The 17,973-nt window shown below is 40.4% G+C and overlaps 1 protein-coding gene across 1 annotated transcript in view; it reads left to right on the top strand.

Moving 5' to 3' along the window:
• The window catches only part of LOC138176033 (membrane-associated guanylate kinase, WW and PDZ domain-containing protein 2-like), a 1,726,709-nt gene extending 1,722,350 nt beyond the window's left edge, over positions 1 to 4,359 (top strand). Inside the window, exon 22 of the mRNA XM_069106765.1 lies at positions 1,007 to 4,359. Coding sequence (XP_068962866.1) covers positions 1,007 to 1,809 — 803 coding nt within the window. The 3' untranslated portion in view covers positions 1,810 to 4,359. The remainder of the gene's footprint in view (positions 1 to 1,006) is intronic.
• The last annotated feature ends 13,614 nt before the right edge of the window (positions 4,360 to 17,973 follow it).

Below are 17,973 nucleotides of genomic sequence, written 5' to 3' on the forward strand. Positions count from 1 at the left end.
CAGCAGAGGAACAACATGGGAGACACAGGTTAACTAACAACCAAGATATTCTTTCCTAAAGGACCCTCTTGTTTAAATAGTAATCAAGAGAAAAATGTAAGAGGGAAACATTCATGGGAGAAAAGTCCCCTAAACTCCAATTTAAAGGAGATACTTTCCCATGCCTGTGATTTGGTTATGTGGAGATAGACAGAATTGTGGATTTCAGATAGCTGCTAGGAGCTTCCCACCCTACCCCCATACACTTTCTCTTACCTTCTCATGGTCCAGAATCAGAGGCACCATAACAGGGCCCTGATGTGAAAATCCTAGAGCTGACCTCCACAGCTAAAATCAGTTGTCTCAGAATAAAGGGTAGATCCAAGGACTTATATGACATGGCCAACTTTTAAGAAAAATGGTTAATTACTCAATGAAGACACAGCATTATGACCATTTTAAAAACTGAATCTCTCATTTAAAGTGTGGGTTAAAATGATGATAACTAAAGGATTATGCTTTTGGTGATGCCAAATATTAGAAAATTATTTTCCCTTTTTTTTGAGAGGAAATTGATACTACTCAGTCCAATGCAATGTACAAGTAAGAAATGCATGAAAGTAGAAAGATTTCACCAACAGATTGTCAGATTTAATGACTCATGCAGAAAACTAGAAAGAGAATTTAATGAGGGGATCAGAGTAGGTTGAAGCAGTACAGAACTCCCAGCTCTATTCAGAAACATTATGGAGAGGATATCCTGAGACCAATACTGTCGCCCTTTTGGGAAAGAAATGAGGTGGAGGGATGGGGTAGGGGAGTGGGGACAATACAGTAACATGGGACTTCAAGGAAAAGGCACCCTGGGGTTGTTTTACTCAGAAACCATTCCTATCTCTAGTACAGAAGGTTCTCTAAGAATCTGATGATTACTTATAGCATAGGAGTGTAATGTTTTAACGCGGGAAAATGTTTGACCTTTGCTGCAGCTTCTTATTCAATTTCTCTTTTGTTGTTGTCATGACAGACGAACCAAACTCCTGGGGTTCTCCCTCTGCCACCTCCACAGGTCTGCCGGAAGTAGTGGCTTCCCTTGAAGACATAATCTCACCATTATCTTCATCGCATCTAGCCCCACCCTCTGACCCTTCCCACCAGATAAGCCCAGACCCAACATGGGATATCAAAAGGGAACACGAAGTTAGAAAACCAAAGGAGCTTTCAGCTAACGGCCAGAAGAAGAAAAGATTAGGGGAACAAAGGGAAAGATCAGCTAGTCCTAAGAAGGTTGATAGGTCAAAGCATGAAGAGACATCCAACAAAGGATTGTCTGAGTGCAAATCCAAGAAAACCGAGGGTGGCAGGCCCCCCTTGGAGAGTAAAGTGATTGGACAGATCACTGTCACCGAAGTGGGAGCAGGGGAGACGATGTACGCTGGAACCAATGATGAACAACGTGGGAGGTCCAAGGCCGCTGACACAAACAGAGGCGGATCTCTCGGGAGGAAAGAGGATCTCAGAGCTTTGGGTCCAACAGAAAAGAAGGCCGCAGCAGCTCCTGATCACGGCCAGCTCGAATCACTCGGTGCTACAAAGGCATATGGTAGCAATAGCTGCAGCCCGTACGCAAGTGATGTGGACCACAGCCGGCGGGAGCCTGACGGGAAACATAGCGAGTTCCCAAGGAAGGGACACTTCCATTCCAGTAGTGCTCGCAATACCACCACCACAACTCGCAAGGCAACTGTCTCACCAGGACCTTGGAAAATCCCGGGTTCTGATAAGTTACCTACTGTACTGAAATCGGACACTTCAGCCACGAGCAGATAAGCGATGCAGCTGTTGCCCTCCATTTCACATCAACACAGAACATTCTTCTTGGGTTCTGTCTCACAATGTTTTAATTTATTTTCACTGTCACACATACATCCATGAGACATCAAGGCCTGGAAGCATCAACACAGAACCATATTCCATGAGGATATGCAGAGCATCCAGTAAGTCTGAGCAGTTTATAGTCAACGTGGAGATTAAAAACTGATCCGAAGGTCCCCCATTCCATTTTAGGGACTTGGGCAGCTATGGAAGAACCAAAATATCCTAAAGTACAATTGGAGAAAGACAGTGCAGTGTAGCTTTAGTATTTTTCCCCCGCTGCATGAAGGATTTGGGTGTCATTACAAACTTTATATCAAGAAACTGGACAAGCAATCACAAACTGGAATATCGCCTTAAAAATCAAACTGCACGGAGCAAGCTGAAACTAAGAAAAAGATTCTATCTTTTAACTGAGCTAAAGTGTTGTAAATAAATTGTTCTCAACGTATCTAGACAGGGGTTAAAGGGTTTCTTTGAAACATTCAGAACTGTGCACCCATGACATATTTCCATGGTACACACCTTGGGACAGTCCACACCTGGTACTAGCAGCCTCATTCACTGTGGGCTTCAGAACGACGAGGAAATTGAGTAAATTTAATTGGTGTGATGCCATTTTTACTGCCATTTTGTGAACAAATCCTATTTCTGTACATTTAGGGGAAGGGGAACAGAAGGGGAACCAGGTCATGTTTCAGACAATTATGTCCTGGAAAACAATTTGCCACAAGTTAGAATTTGGTGACTTAGCTCACAGATTAGAACTGGTTGTTGTCTGAAGTGTAAATTTTACACCCACAGGACAGAATCTAATGATTATCAAGAGTGGAGAAGCTGCAGTTCCTTACAAAAAAGGCTTTCCTATCCTCTCTTAGTAGCAGAGACAGATATCTTTCTTACTAGCGGTGCTATAGTTCACTGTTTTTATTGCCTTCTGTTAGGCTATCTTTCTATTTCTTCTAATTTACTTTGAAAGAGCAGATGTTTGCAAAATAGTCCAGCTTATGTTATTGGGGCTTCAATGCCTTCCAAGTATAAAAAGCCATCGTTATGACCAATTTGTTTTCACTAAAAGACATTTTATCGTTCCTTTCTGCCTCTAAGCTTTCTTTTTCTCCTTCTTTGGTTTCTCTTGGATCTACTTTTGTCTCAAACCCTTAGTCGAGTCTACATTTTTTTCATGCATGTCTAGACCCTTACATTACTCTTCACGGAAGATTGATTTCCTAGCAAGATTCTTAAGACACCATTTTCTGCCTTGATTTTTTTGTAATTAAAATTAAAAAAGTAACCACTGATAAATTTGCCATGGATAATCACTTCATGAATACATGTGTGAAAAGTCAATATAGAGGCTTCTAAAAGCACCAAAAAAAGCCCTTTCTTTTTAATGTGCTCTGCTCAAAAGAGGCTTCAGTCCATTGTAAGTTACTTCAATAGCATCCTTTCCACTAGTACCATGCTTTACAGGAGCTCAGATGCAAATAAGCCACACTTCCTTACCATCTACAAATCTGCAGTCAAAGAAGTAACATAGGGAGATCAGTTTCATCAGTCTGAATCCAAAGAGTGACCTCACTTGATTGATTCTTTGGCATGTGTTCCTCTGTGTGTGTATGTCTCTTTTTGTCTCTCGCTGTATATTTCTCCCTCTATGTCCCTCTGTCTGTCTTTCTCTCTCTCCCCTCTTCTCTTCTCCCTCCTCTTTACCTCTCTACTCTTTCTCTTACTCCATCCCTCATTCTTTTCCCCCTGCTTTTCTCTACTTCTCACTCTCTTTTTCTCCCTCCCTCTGTCCCAGGCACTGCATTATCTTACCCTACCACAGTTTATTTTCATCTAACATGGGGTTGAGTTCTTAGATGGAAAGAGATGGTGGTTGAAAGTCTCAAATGAAGGATTTTGCAGCTTTCAAACCAATATTCAAAAAAAAAAAAAGAAAAAAGACAAACTCCATTCATCATAAAAAAAAGCACAAACACATGTAGTGGTTTATACAATTTTGGTTTAATTTCAATTAGTCTTTCTCCCCTGGACTAGAAATCCAATATAGTTTGCCATTAATTTATTGAATCTGGTTTTGGACAATGCTTCTGTAGTGTAGCTGCACGTCCCGGTACTGTATCCTCTGACCTTTATTTTCCATGTGTTAAAAGAAATGAGAAACAACCTGAGATTACGCTTGCATAAACTCTAATTTGCACAGTTCACAGCTACTACTTGTGCAGCAATTGCTTTATGCGGCTGTAATCGATAACCTGTGAAGACAGCACATCATCTAAACCCCATTCCAAATAATATTTCTGTGTAGTGTTAGCTGTGAATTTACCCTGTACAGCTGTATCTCTATAAATATAATTCCATGTATTAATAGTCACAGAAAGGCTGTAAGTGAGCAACTATTTTTATGAAACGCACCACTATGGATAAATTAACTTTTACAGAAATCTTGTTTACTGTATGATATTCTAAAACACTGTCAAATAAAATATATATCCAAAATCCTTTTTCCCAACTGTATATGCTGTGTGTTGATTTAGAAAGCTTGATTACTAAAATATAAGCCCTCTGAGTTTATGGGTATAAAATATGTAATCTCAATGCACCAAACAGAATTCATCTGAGACTTGAACCTAAATGCGGCAACATAAAATCAGGAAATAGAGGCTTTAAAAAAAAATTTAAACAAGCTGAACAGGCTCTCCATGGCTGACATCATGTGGCTAGTGCCTAGAAATTCACTTTATCATGGATCACTTACCTATATATTTCCCAATTCTTTTGACCTGGTCTATCTGATGCCCTATCCTAAGATGTTCACATAGAAGCTAACTATAACATTGCCTCACTTAGCACCAATACAGATGAAAATTAATGGCTCGTGGGCTTTGGCAATTTTCATGTGGCTACTTTGTTCGTGATCCTCTACAGTGATCGTTGGTAGGAGAGGAGGGGCCTGGAGTCCAGTCCCAGGACATAAATCTGTGGAGGTAGACCCACTCTCTCCGTGTAGATTGGCAATTCATTTGTAACTTAGAGTGGTAGAGAGTATCTTTGGGCACCAAGAGCTTAAGTAATTTGCCAGTCTGTGGTTATGTGGTTAGGATGTGTCAGGACCAGGACTTTATACCAGGTCTTCCTGACTCCAAACCTGACTGCTCCCTATCTACTATATCCTAATGTCTCTTACTTAGAACATAGATTTGGAGCCTAAAGAGACCTTAGATATGTTCTAAGGGTTTAGAACCCCCTTATTTTGCAGATGGAGAAACTGAGAACAAAAGAAAGGGTAAAGAGAGGATTGGATACAGTATGCAAGAATAGAATCCCTCCCCCTGAGCAGTACTGAAACTCAACCCTATTCTTTCCCACAGTATCTTCAGTCATCCTGAGGGGTATCTTATCTCAAAATTTTAATTCGTTTTTATTTTAAAAATATTCATAGATATAGATACACACATTTATAGCATAGAGCACTTTATGGAGAGAGAAAAATGGGGTAAAATTTTCTAAAAATCAAAAAAACATAACAAAGTGTTGACTTTAAAAGGTTGAAAACCAGGCCAGCCAACCGAAACTCACCCTTCATCAGAAACACATTCACCTTTCAAAGAATGGACAGTGTGAGTATCAGAAATGGGCAGCAGCAGGGTGACATTCGTGATTACAGTGACCTGCAGACATTAGTTCTGACCATGAGGTGGTCAGCCTACTGAGTCCTAAGTTTATCCTGTGTACTTTGGGGTACCAATTAAATATTCTTGAACAATAAATTGACATTAAATCACTGTTCAGCTTTCAGGGATCTTGAGAAAAGCTTAAGGTCATTGGACTTATCCCTCACACTGCCACCTGGACATGGATACAGGCATCCAAAAATGTACCACTACCTTATGTGTACTTTGACATCTACAAAGTTTCAGATAGTCTTTTTATTTTATGGAACAGTCTCCTGAAAAGTTTAGTGTTCACCCACAAGAGCTTAAGGAAGCCACCACTGACAGCAATGCAATTCATTTATGCAAAAGGTAATGTGTCTGTCCCTCTCAGTGTGTCTGTGTCGGCCTCTTGACCTATCTCTGTCAGAATCTCGCTGAGAATGACTTTGTCTCCCATTTCTCAGAATTCCTCTGTAAGGTATAGGATCCAAACACAAAACCAACTCCTCTTCAATGAGTTACTTTCTGAAAGTATTATCTTCCCCCAAAAGATATTCCACTGTGAGATTCCAGTCTCTTATTGACTCATGTACATGTATTGACTCATAACATCCAATTCAAAAAGGCCTTACTCTATTCCAGGCACTAGTGCTAAGGTAATAAAAATAAAAGTTTCCCAAACTCAAGGAGGTTTCATATGATGACTTTAGTATGATGGACAAAAGGGTGTGGGAAAAAGGGAAAACCTTGCTGACCCTTTAATGAACTCAAGATATTGCCCTTGTGATGTCACTAGTCCTCAAGAACGAAGGGTGAACAACAGCCACAACAACACACTCACTGTGTGACAAGTAGGAGAAACTAGTGTGGAGACTAGTGGAGAATTTTGTAGTCCTTGACTTGTAATTTCATCTAGTGTGAAGCTCCCTATATTAATATCAGTGTCCCATCTGCAATTTATAGTCTTTTAAAGTTGTGTGGGGTGGGGCAGCTAGGTGGGACAGTGAATAGAACACTGGCTCTGGAGTCAGGAGGACCTGAGTTCAAATCCAGCCTCAGACACTTAACACAAAACTAGCCATGTGACCTTGGGCAAATCACTTAACCCCAATTTCCCTGCCCTTCCCCCTCCAAAAAGAAAAAATTTAAAAATAAAGTTATGTGGGGCACAGAGAGCTTAAATGACTCACCCATGATCACGCAGCTAGTAGCTGTATGGGGCAAGACATTAAACAGGTCTTTTTGGCTCAGTGCATGCTGCCTCTAGTGGGGAGGATCAGAGGGAAATTGGTTACATGGCCAGCATTTAGACTTGGAAAGAAGTGGAAGTTCATTTCTCTGGAGACTAAGAAATTGAGGCCGATTCGGGGCACTTTTTAAATTCCAGATGCTTTTAGAAAAGACATGAGCCAATTTACTCTTTTACTCCCAGTGAGGTTATTAAAGCAACCTGCTGATTTGTCTACTAAAACATTACAAAGGTACCTGCTGTAAAACTTTGGTTCTATACTTTGAGGGTATTTGCTTCCTTAGAGTCTTTTTGTTTAATGGACTTTTTGATGACAAACATTTAGCAAACAGAGAAGTTTATGGGGGGAAAATCATCAGTATATGAACGCTGGTGTTGAAATGAGATAAAGTGGCACATAGGCACAGTGGATAGAGCACTAGGTTTGGAGTCAGGAGGACTCGAGTTCAAATCCAACCTCAAACTACTTACTAGCTGAGTGACCCAGGGCAAGTCACTTAACCTTGTTTGCCTCAGTTCCTTATCTGTCAAATGAGCTGGAGAAGGAAATGGCAAATGTTTGCCAAGAAAACCCCAAATAGGGTTGCGAAGAGTGGGACACAATTGAAAATGACTGAACAACAACCAAGTGGAATCAGATGAGATTCCTCCAAGGTAAAGGCCATGATGACCCTTTTTGCCTTCATGGGGTTTGGGGCAAGGGGGTCTGATTTCATCAGGAGCACCTATATACTACCTCTGCTTCTCCACCAGCTGCCCCAGAAGAGTAGCAGCAGGCCAGAACTGACCTAGATGCAGCATCCTCCTGACTGAGAAGGACCAGGGGGAAGCTCCCCACTCCCCCTACCCCCACAGGTGAGAGGGAAGAAGTTCCCACATTCCTGACACAGCGGTCCTAGAGGGGGAGTCAGATTGCTTCTTACTGCCTACTGACACTTTCACACTGTCTTTACCACCACAACTCAGCAATCTCACTGCCTTTGAAGGTCAGAGTTATCAAAATTTTCCACCCAGTCCAGACCACAATGACTATTGTAAACCAGCCCCCAGATCATTCTCCCTCTTTCTCAAAGAGCTTAGCCCCTGACTCACCATCTTCTCTCCTTCCCAACTTCTGCCCTTACACTACTTAGCATTAAAATCCACATATGGTACTCCTTCAAATTCCCTAATCCTCCAGTTCCTCAGTCTCTTCAGTCCCATGACTTACTCCTTTACCTTAGCCACCCATAGAAATGGCTAGACACTGAATCTCACCACTACCTCCCATTGTTCCACTTTCTTAATTTAAAACTCTAACACTGCTTTATCTGATCATAAACTCCCATCATTCAATTCCTCCCCATGCCTCGTCATCCCTCCTATCCTTTCTAAACCCAGTTTTTGCCCTCATTAATTCCAATCCGGTACTATCTTAGACCATTATCCATCTTCTGCCTTAGCTCTCCAACATGACCCAGTTCAACTGTACACTGCCTTCTAATCTTTCTTTTACCTCCTTGTTCTATTGCTGCTCACATCTCGCCAGTTCTCAGCCTTGTATTTCTCCTACTGTGGACCTCCCTTGCTCCCCACTCATTTTGAGCTGCTAAAGTGAACTAAAGGAAGACTTGAATGATATTATCCAATTTTCACCAGATCCTTGCTGAAGTAATGTAAGCCTTTTATTCCTCCCTTATTCCCTATCTCAACTTCCCACAAAATCTTTTCAAAACCTACTCACATCAAGCCTCCCATACATCCCTTTCTTCCTCTTTCTCAGCAAGAGACTTCAGCTCTTACTTCACTGAGGCTGTTTGACATAAACTCCCTCTTCCTTACTCTTCATCTCAAGACCTCTTGTCGTCATCTTCCATTCACCTGTCCATTCCCTCAGTCTCTGAAAAAGAGGTTACTTTTCTCTACCAAGAACGATCTCTCTATCCTTGATCTCATCCCTTCCCATCTTCTCCAATATATGAGGTGCTCCATTATCCCTTCTCTCAAATATTCAACCTGCCACCTCCTTCTCTATTGTCGGCAGTCATGCCTAAGTCTTCCCATCCTAAAAAAATCCTTCATTATACCCCGTCATCCCCTCCAGCTACATATACAAATAAATAAATATGAAATGTAAATGAAGTAATAAAAAGTGTCTTTCTTTGTATCCCCTCAATTAGCACAGTGCCTGGCTTATAGTAGGAGCTCAATTAATGCTTGTTGACTAATTGATATCTTGAGGGAGAAAGGGGCCAGTAGAAGTAAGGAGCAGGATAGTATAGTCACAAGCCTTCTGCTGGCTTGGATGAGTTCTTTAGAATTTGTTTCCTAGTATACTTGGACTAAGGAAAATAGGGACTAAAAAAACATAGTGTCAAAACTCCCAGGGATACTGGCTTGCCTTTCTTTTAGGGACACCCTTCCATTAAAAAAAAATGGAAGCACTAATTTCAGAGGAACTATAACCTTTTACTAAAGAGAGAAACATTGTTTCTGTAACTTGAGGAATTACACCAGCCCACCTAGGAAATAATAAATAGCTTCTCCTAGGTTTCAGATTCTAAACCATTTCAGACTGTAGAATTGATTGGAATTATGATTATCTAGTCATCTATTTCCTCTCAAAATGCCCAACACCTCTGCCCCAACTCCCCTGTCACAGAGCATCAAATTGCCTCAATACTCACTTCTTTAAGGTGTTAGCCCTTCAAAGTATATCACAACTGACAACAGGGAAATGCCTTCAAATTCTAGGACCCAGAAGTCTAAGAGGAAGTTAACAGTTTCACACATACTTAGGGACAGCCAAACCGACCATGGTGCCAAAATCAGCATAAGGAAAGGTAAATAAAATGCAAAGATAACTTCTTAGTGAGTTGAATTGGATGGCATGGTATGGTATAATAGAAGGAACACTGAATTTGGAGTCTGAAAACCTGAATTCAAATCCCAGTTCTATTACCTTAGGCAAGTCTCTATTTCTCTAATCCTCAGTTTCCTCATCTGCAAGATGGATAGGGAATAACTAGATGGACTTAAGGAGAATTTAAAAGGATCAAGAAAAAAGGAACTGAAGAAACCAATTCAGGGAGAAGTACTTCAGAAAAAGGTGGTTGGAAAGTTAAGGTAAATTAAGAAAACATAATTAGAACAAACTGATGAGCAAATTGTTGGGTAGTGAATTGTTGGGTGGGGTAAATCAATGAAACAACTAAGAGGTTGGTTCAAGAAAGGGACAGAAAGATACAGTTGTGAAGTTGTTGAAACTTAAAAAAGGAAGTTGGGTGTGACTGTCAAGTTATTAGAATAGGATTATGCTGTAAAAGTCTCAAAGGAGATGCTTATGCATGGGAAATAAACACCCATAAGTATTTCAAAATAAAAGGAGCTAAACATTTCAATATAATTATGGAGAGCAGGCTCAAGTGTGAAGAGTCTTGAATTGAGTGTGCAAAGTTTCTGGTTCTACAACAGCCAAGTATAAGCTAATCTCCTAAAAAGAGGAGAATAGACTCAAAAAATATAATTCTAGGTTATCAGGAGCAAGAAAGAGTTCCTTCAAAAAAAGAAACACACGGAAGCAGGGCTTCAATGGGGTCCATTGAAAATTGACCTTTGGGAGGAGGTTGTAGAGTAGAAAAATGTTACCGATGAAAAAGAAAAAAGAATAAACGTTCTTTAAATGCCTTCTATATGCTAGGCACTAGGCTAAGCACTTTACAAAATTTGTCTCATTTGATAAAAGGGAAGGAAAAGAACCAGCGCACACTTGGAGCTAAAAAACAAATTTGAAACTCTTCCTAAAGAGGAAGTAGATACCCTGAGCAGGAAACAGTTCCTTGGCCTTCAAAGAACGATACAGCAGAACTGCAAGATTGTCCAATAAAGGTCAAAGTAAGAGGTAAAGAATAACGGTTGATCGGTCATTACATGGCACACAGCTACTGGAAGCAGGTATTCGTTGATCTGATAGCAAGAGAGACATTTGAAAGTAGAAAGAGATTTTGAAAGGAAGACAAATCTCTCACAACTCTGTGAGTTAGGCACTGTTATTGTCCCCATTTTACAGCAGCAAAATGAGGGTAAGTGACTTATTCACAGTTACACAGCTGGCAAGTGTCTGAGCATGGATTTGAACTCAGGTCTGATTGTCTCCAGGCACACCCTCTATCTACTGAATCACTTCACTACCTCTAGACAGCACCTGTTGTTTTACCAAGATATGTTTCTGAGATATAATAGATAACCTCTTAAGAGATATGAAAACAGACTATTGCCACCACTAGTGATTCATATGGGCACAGATGATAATGCTCAAAGGAACATAGAAATTTCACTGAAGATTATAAAGTCTTAGGCAGGAAAACGGAGACTTCAGGAAAACAAGTTGTGATTTTCTCACTGCTGTCCATTACAAGCAAAGGATACAGGAGAGCAAAAGAAGAAGGATCTGGACAGAGAGCTTAAAAAATGTCATCTGAGATGGGATTTGGCTTTCTAGCTTACAGCTTAAAATATAGTGATGACAGGCTCCTGGCTAGAGATAGGATGCACCTGTAATAGGCTAGTAAGAATGCATTGACCAATATGTAATCTTGCAAATCTAATCAGAGAAGTTTTAAACTAAAAAGGGAGGATTGAAAAAAAATGTATTATATGTGTGTGTATGTATATATGTTCATGTGTGTCTGTGTTTATATGTGTACATACATACATATACATACACACACATATAGCCTTTGAGCAAGACAGCAAAAAGGGGATCTATAATGAAGAAAGAATGGCAACTGAGATGCCCAAAAGTTCTGAAAAACAAATTCCAAGAATGAAAGTCATTAGTAAAATCTATTGCCTTAAATATCTGTAAACAAAACTCCAAAGTTTGTGTAAGCAAGAAGCAAATAAAAAGAAACCGTAATGCAATGGGAAAAATTTGACCAATTCAGTTAGCAGCAAGACTTGGATTAAATCTATATGTTTTAGGTCAAAGAGTAGGGTCAAGAGACTGAATCAACAAAGCAAATTTTTTTAAAAACAAAAACCTTTTATTAAAATAGAGGAATGGTGTTCATCATGGTTAACAAGTTGTCCTTGGGGCCAGGAAGAACTGAGTTCAAGTCTAATGTCTCACACCCTTATATAAGGGCTGTGTGACCCTAAGCAAGTCCTTTCATTTCTCAGTGCTCTAAGCTAGAAGTATCAAACTGAAATAGACAAGGGTCACTAAACCCTAGGATAAGGATCCCACATATTGACTTGGTTTTAAAATGTAATATATTACATATTTTGGTTTATTTTGTTAAATATTTCCCAATTACATTTTAATCTGTTTCTGGCCACACCAAAGAATGTTGTGGGCCTTGGGCTACACGTTTGACAAGTTTGCCAAGCTGAATTAGTAAATGGAGTTTCTTCATCTCAGAGATTGGTGTACCAATGAAATATAAGGTCCATTCCCCATGCCTGTTAAATGGAATGGGGAAATCTTTATTGAGTACTTACTATGTGCCAAACACTGTACCTAAGTACTGAGAATTCTAAAAGAAAGGCAACATAGATCCTGCTTTCAAGAACCTTATATTCTAATTGAGGGATACAACACAAATATTTCAGCTAAAGGGTGGATGGCAAAGCCCAAATGTCCTTAGGGTACAATTAGATAACAGATACTAATGTCTGAAAGGCTGTGGGTCATATGGTAGCTGATAGGGCCCATTGGTCTTTAGTTTCCAGGGGCAGGGAAGATGGTAAGGCCTAATAGTCTTCCATCTTATAAAAAGGATGATAGTGGTTTCTTGCTTAACAAAGTGGTCATGAACACCCATGTGCTTCTTGTGGTCAGTAGCCTGGAGGTGCCCACCCACACTGCCATTAGAAAGAGAACATTTCTGGTGGGATATGAATAGGTGGCAGGCTGAAGCCACTGAGAAAAAGGATTCCATGGCAAGCTGATTTCCTTTGTCCTAAATAAACATGAACTTTCAGCTATACTCAGATGCAGCTCTCTAAGTCCTAGGTATATTAGGATATACCAAGTTTGATAACAATAGTCCACATAGGAATAAAAAAAGTCCATCAAGTGCAAAGAGCTATGCCTCTTTCCTGAGACCGGTTTATATGGGATTCAACATAAAATTCCTTTACTTTTCTTCATTCCAGTTATCTAGGAGTAATGGTTACCCAAGTGCTTGAAATCACACAAACTAACTAGGCCCTTAGGGCCCAAGGCCTAGTTAAAATGACTCACACCTAAGACAGTCTCTCCCTTAGTCTTGGGCAGGGCTGAGATCACACTTTATGCCTGTGAATAGGAAGGACTCAGACTTTAGTTCTAGGTAACTAACAGATAAAACACCTGGAGGAAATAGCCAATAAAGGACATTCCAAACAGCCAAAACCACAAACCATTTCCTAAATTCAGAACACCTCTGATGCAGCCAACATCAGAATTCCACAGAGGAGCCAGAGGCAAATTGAAGATAACACTAGAAGAACAGTAAGCATCATCAAAAAGCACTTAAAGGGCGTGTCTGCTCTAAAATTTGTCCAATATATCTGGAAATAGCATCCAAGGGTTTACAGTCTTCTTCCTCACAACTGGGATGCTTCTCCTTTCTTTACCACTCATTCCTTAATTCCTAGTCCCTTGGTTACCACTTCTCCATCCCTGGAACATTCATTCCAGTGTTTGGCATAGTGCCTGGTGCATAGTAGGGACTTAATGAGTGTTTGCTGTCTGACTTACTAACTGAACTATAGCAGAGTGAAAACATGCTTCTAACCCAGCATGTAATAATCCTCAAATTCCTTTGGAGATCCAGTGCCCACTCCCTGACTTTTACCCATGGGTTGAACAGAATTACCCAGCTGGGCAAATCTTCCTTCCACTCACGGTGGCCCTTAACTCTATTGTGTAGGGTCATTTATGCTTTCCCACTATTTCTCACTCAGTGACGAAGCCCACCTTTCCTTTCAGGGAAATCATTTGCCCAAATCATCCAAGGGAGAAGGTGAATGTGAGGATGACAGAAGTATTTTGAAATTTTACCAGGGATAAGATGCATATATCTAGAGCTTTCTATCCCTAGTATATAAATCTCAAAACAACAGGTGAGGGATGAAAACATTTTCATAAAGCCACAATGAGGTCATGGTGAGCAATAATTCATCCTCCTCATCCATCCCTTCATCCCTGTAGCTGGCATTAAAAAGGTATTCTGATGAAAAGTTCTTATTATTACTGATAATAATAATAATAGCATTTATATTTTGCTTTAAGGTTTACAGAGCCCTTTACAAATATTTCAAAACCCTGGGACACAGCTGATATTTTTATCCCCATTTCACAGTTGCGGAAAATGAGACAGAGGTTAAATGACTTGCTTCATTTTGGGATCCCATATTTAACCTGAATAGGGTCCTTTGTCCAGCAGAGTTCCTAAATGTCTGAATGTGCTTCACACCCAATAAACTCAATTAGGCAATCTGCTTTTCAATCTGAAGATTAAAAAAAAGATCTGATTTGGAAAGGTTGGTCCCATCCCTGACAGAATTTAAATTTCATAAAATTAAAATCCAAGGGAGTTGATAAAGCTAGGAGAAAGCTTTAGGGCCAAAGACCCCCACCACCTCTTTCCTTCCTCTTATCTTTTAATTTCCTAACTATAGTGCTAAAGGGCTCTCTGCCAATCTCCCTCATATCAGTGCCATGTGTTAATGAACAGCTCAATAACGCCTGCCTATACAAAGCCTCCCATCTCCACATCCACCCAGCGGAAGCCACTGTCAAGGAGGCCCCCCCTAGTGGAGCAGACTCTCTAGGTCTCCATCACAGAGGAGATGGCAGGCCAGATTCAACATGTATAGAAAGAGTCAGTGCAAGTGGAATCACCCAACTTCTGGTCCCTGTCCTCTTCCTGAACACCATCTCCAGTGGCTTGAATTTCTGAGGCAACAAAATCAAATTAGCATTGGGACCCAACACCCCTCACAACATCCTTCTCCAACCTTCCATGTGGCTTTCATAGTCACAGAATCTTAGAATTGGAGGACTCTAGGGACCTTCAGCAGCTATTTAATCTGATCCGAACACAAAAGGACTTCCTATGATAACATACCTAACAAATCATTGTTTCTCTTCTCCTCAAAGACCTCCAAGAAAGAGGAACCTACCATCATTCCAGGCAGGTCGTTCCACTTTGGGGTAGCTCTAATGGCTAGAAAGTTCTTAACATCAGGCCTGAGTTTTCCTCTCTTGCTGTGTGGCCCAGTTAGCCGGAGGGCCCAAGGCTTGAGTAGAACAAGTACTCAAGAATATGGCTTTTGGAGGGCCCAAGGCTTGAGTGGAACAAGTACTCAAGAATACGGCTTTGAATAGATATACTTTATTTAGAACAAACAAACTGGCTAAAGGATATATAGTAGCACTATATATTAAGAAAGTATGTTTATGATAAAAAAAAATACAAGAGCTAGAGAGGGAAACATTGTAGAGGCCATTTGGGCGAAGATCAAGTTTTTATTCATATCTATATTTTTATGCCATCTGCCATTTCCAAATATTTCTCTATTCCCCTTCCCCCTACAGTCAATTTTTTATGACAAAGAATAAAAAAAGAAAAAAAAATTGAAAAAGTCTGATATTTTCTGAGATGCTTCCTATCCATCATCTCCCACCTCTGTAAAAAGTGCCTTCTCAGATTTCTTATTTTACTTTTGGCTTTAGCTGTTTTGTTTTTTATTGTTCTTTCCATTTATGTTGTTATAATAATTGTATATATTGTTTTCCTGGATATGCTTAGTTTATTTTGTATCAGTCTATAAAAAAATCTTAAGTTTCTTCATATTCATAATTTCTTATTACACAGTAACATTCCATTATGCTGCTATATCACAACTTGCTTGGCCATTCACCATTCAACAGACCCCTACTATATTTCCAGTTCTTTTCTACTATAAAAAATTACAACACAGTATTTCATTCTAGTATCTCTTACCCAAAACCATCTTCTAAACCTCTTTAAAAAAACAAGGGCACCGGCTAGGTGGTACAGTGAATAGAGCACTGGCCCTGGAGTCAGGAGGACCTGAATTCAAATTAGGCCTCAGACACTTGATACACTCACTAGCCGTGTGATCTTGGGCAAGTCACTTAACCCCAGCTGCCCTTCCTCCCCTTCCAAAAAAGCAAAAACAAACAAAAAACAAGGGCACTGCTATCCAGCTTTGAGGAGGAGTGGTATCTTACTTTCCATCACCCCAAATATCCAGTCAGTTGCCAAATCCTGTCATTTCTACCTTTAGAACATCTCTTAAACCTGTGGCCTTTCTCAAGGACACAGCCACAACCCTAGTTCAGGCCCTGATCACCTCTTGGACTAGCTCATGGCAGCAAAGTGGCAGGTGAACATATAGGAAAGATGGCCAGGGAATTTCGAAGGTAAAGTGAAAGTATGGCTGATGTCTGGTGAAATAGTGGAGCTGGGGAGGCAATGACTGGTCAGAAGAGAAGAACCTTGTGGCTGAAGTTCCAGAAATGAAGCATTAAAACCTGCTGTCCATGTTCTCTGGTCCAAGCAGGTTGGTGGCTATCAAGAGGACAGAAAGTAAAGAAAGGAATGCTGGGAAGAAGAACAGTGTGGGCATGTATGACCTCTGAACCTTCTACATAGTGATGATAATTGAATCCTTGGCGAGTGTATAAAAATTATCCAGAGAGACAGACAGACAGACAGAGAGACAGAGAGAGACAGAGACAGAGAGACAGAAACAGAGAGAGACAGAGAGAGTGTGTGTGTAGAGAAAAAGAAAAAAAGCAGAACCATACTTAGAGAACAGATGACCCAAATGGTTGTCCAGCAAAGGAGACTGGGGAGAATCAGGTGGAGAACCACCAGAGAGCAGCATCACAAAATAATTGAGAAAGGAAAAGTTGTCCAGGAAAGTATTACATTACATTGCTACTGGAAAAGCCATAGCTTTGACTATACGAACCTTTGTCAGGAAAGTGATGTCTCTGCTTTTTAGTATGCTGTCCAAATGTGTCATAGCTTTCCTTCCAAGGAGCAAGCATCTTTTAATTTCATGGCTGGTCACCATCTACACTGATCTTTGAACCCAAGAATATATAATCTGACATTGCTTCCATTTCTTCTTACTCTATTTGTCAGGGAATGATGGGACCAGTTACCATGATTTTAGGAGTCATCAGAGACTTTACTATCTCTTACTCTGACCCCCACTCCCACCCCCATCTAATCTGTTTAATCTGTTGCCAAGACCTGTCCATTTCATCTTCACAATATCTCTAGTATACACTGCCTTTTCTCCTCTGACACTAACACCACTTCTAGTGTGGGCCTTCATCTCTATATGCCTGGACTATTGCAATTGCCTGCTGGTGGGTCTGCCTGCCACAAGTCTCTCCCCATACCAAACCATCCTCTGTTTAATCAGCAATATGATTTTCCTAAAGCACAGGTCCAACCATGTCACACCCCTCCTCAAAAACCCCAGGATATCCCTATCGCCTCTGGGATCAAATACAAAATGCTCTATTTGGCATTCAAAGCCCTTCATAATTAGTGTCCTCATACCTTTCCAGTCTTCTTATACCTTACTCTCTAACACATACTCTGATCCAGTAACACTGGCCTCCTGGCTGTTCCATGAACAAGACATTCCAGCTCCCATCTCTAGACATTTTCTCTGGCTGTCACCCAAGCATAGAAAGCTTTCCCTACTATACTCCTACTGCTGACCACCTGGTTTTCTCCAAGTCCCAACTAAAATTCCATCTTTTACCAGAAGACTTCCCCTCTGAATTCTAGTGCCTTCTCTCTGTTAATTATTTCCTATGAATTCTGTATATAGTTTAATTTTTATCTATTTTCAGATTGTCTACCCAATTAGATTATAAAGTTCTTGATGGCAGGGACTGTCTTTTGCCCATTTTATACCCTCTCAGACTTGGTGGGTGCCTGAAACCACTTGAGTTACTCAACCCTGATGACTGACTGACCAGATGGGTTTCCAGATGGAGACAAGGGGAACTTCCTCCATAGAAGCTAAGTATAACTGTATCCTTGTTGTATATCTTTGTTGTGGCAGAGCAGAGTAAACCTTCTCCTTTGTTAAATGTTTGGTGTCTTGTGAGTTTCATTCCAGCATCCAATGTGCCCTAAAAAAAGGCACTACACCTACAACAAAGGTCAAGAGGAAATAGCATGA

Source organism: Petaurus breviceps, unplaced genomic scaffold (assembly GCF_028583685.1).
Source record: "Petaurus breviceps papuanus isolate PSGF00001 unplaced genomic scaffold, PetGlider_PUasm1.0 80, whole genome shotgun sequence".
Taxonomy (NCBI): domain Eukaryota; kingdom Metazoa; phylum Chordata; class Mammalia; order Diprotodontia; family Petauridae; genus Petaurus; species Petaurus breviceps.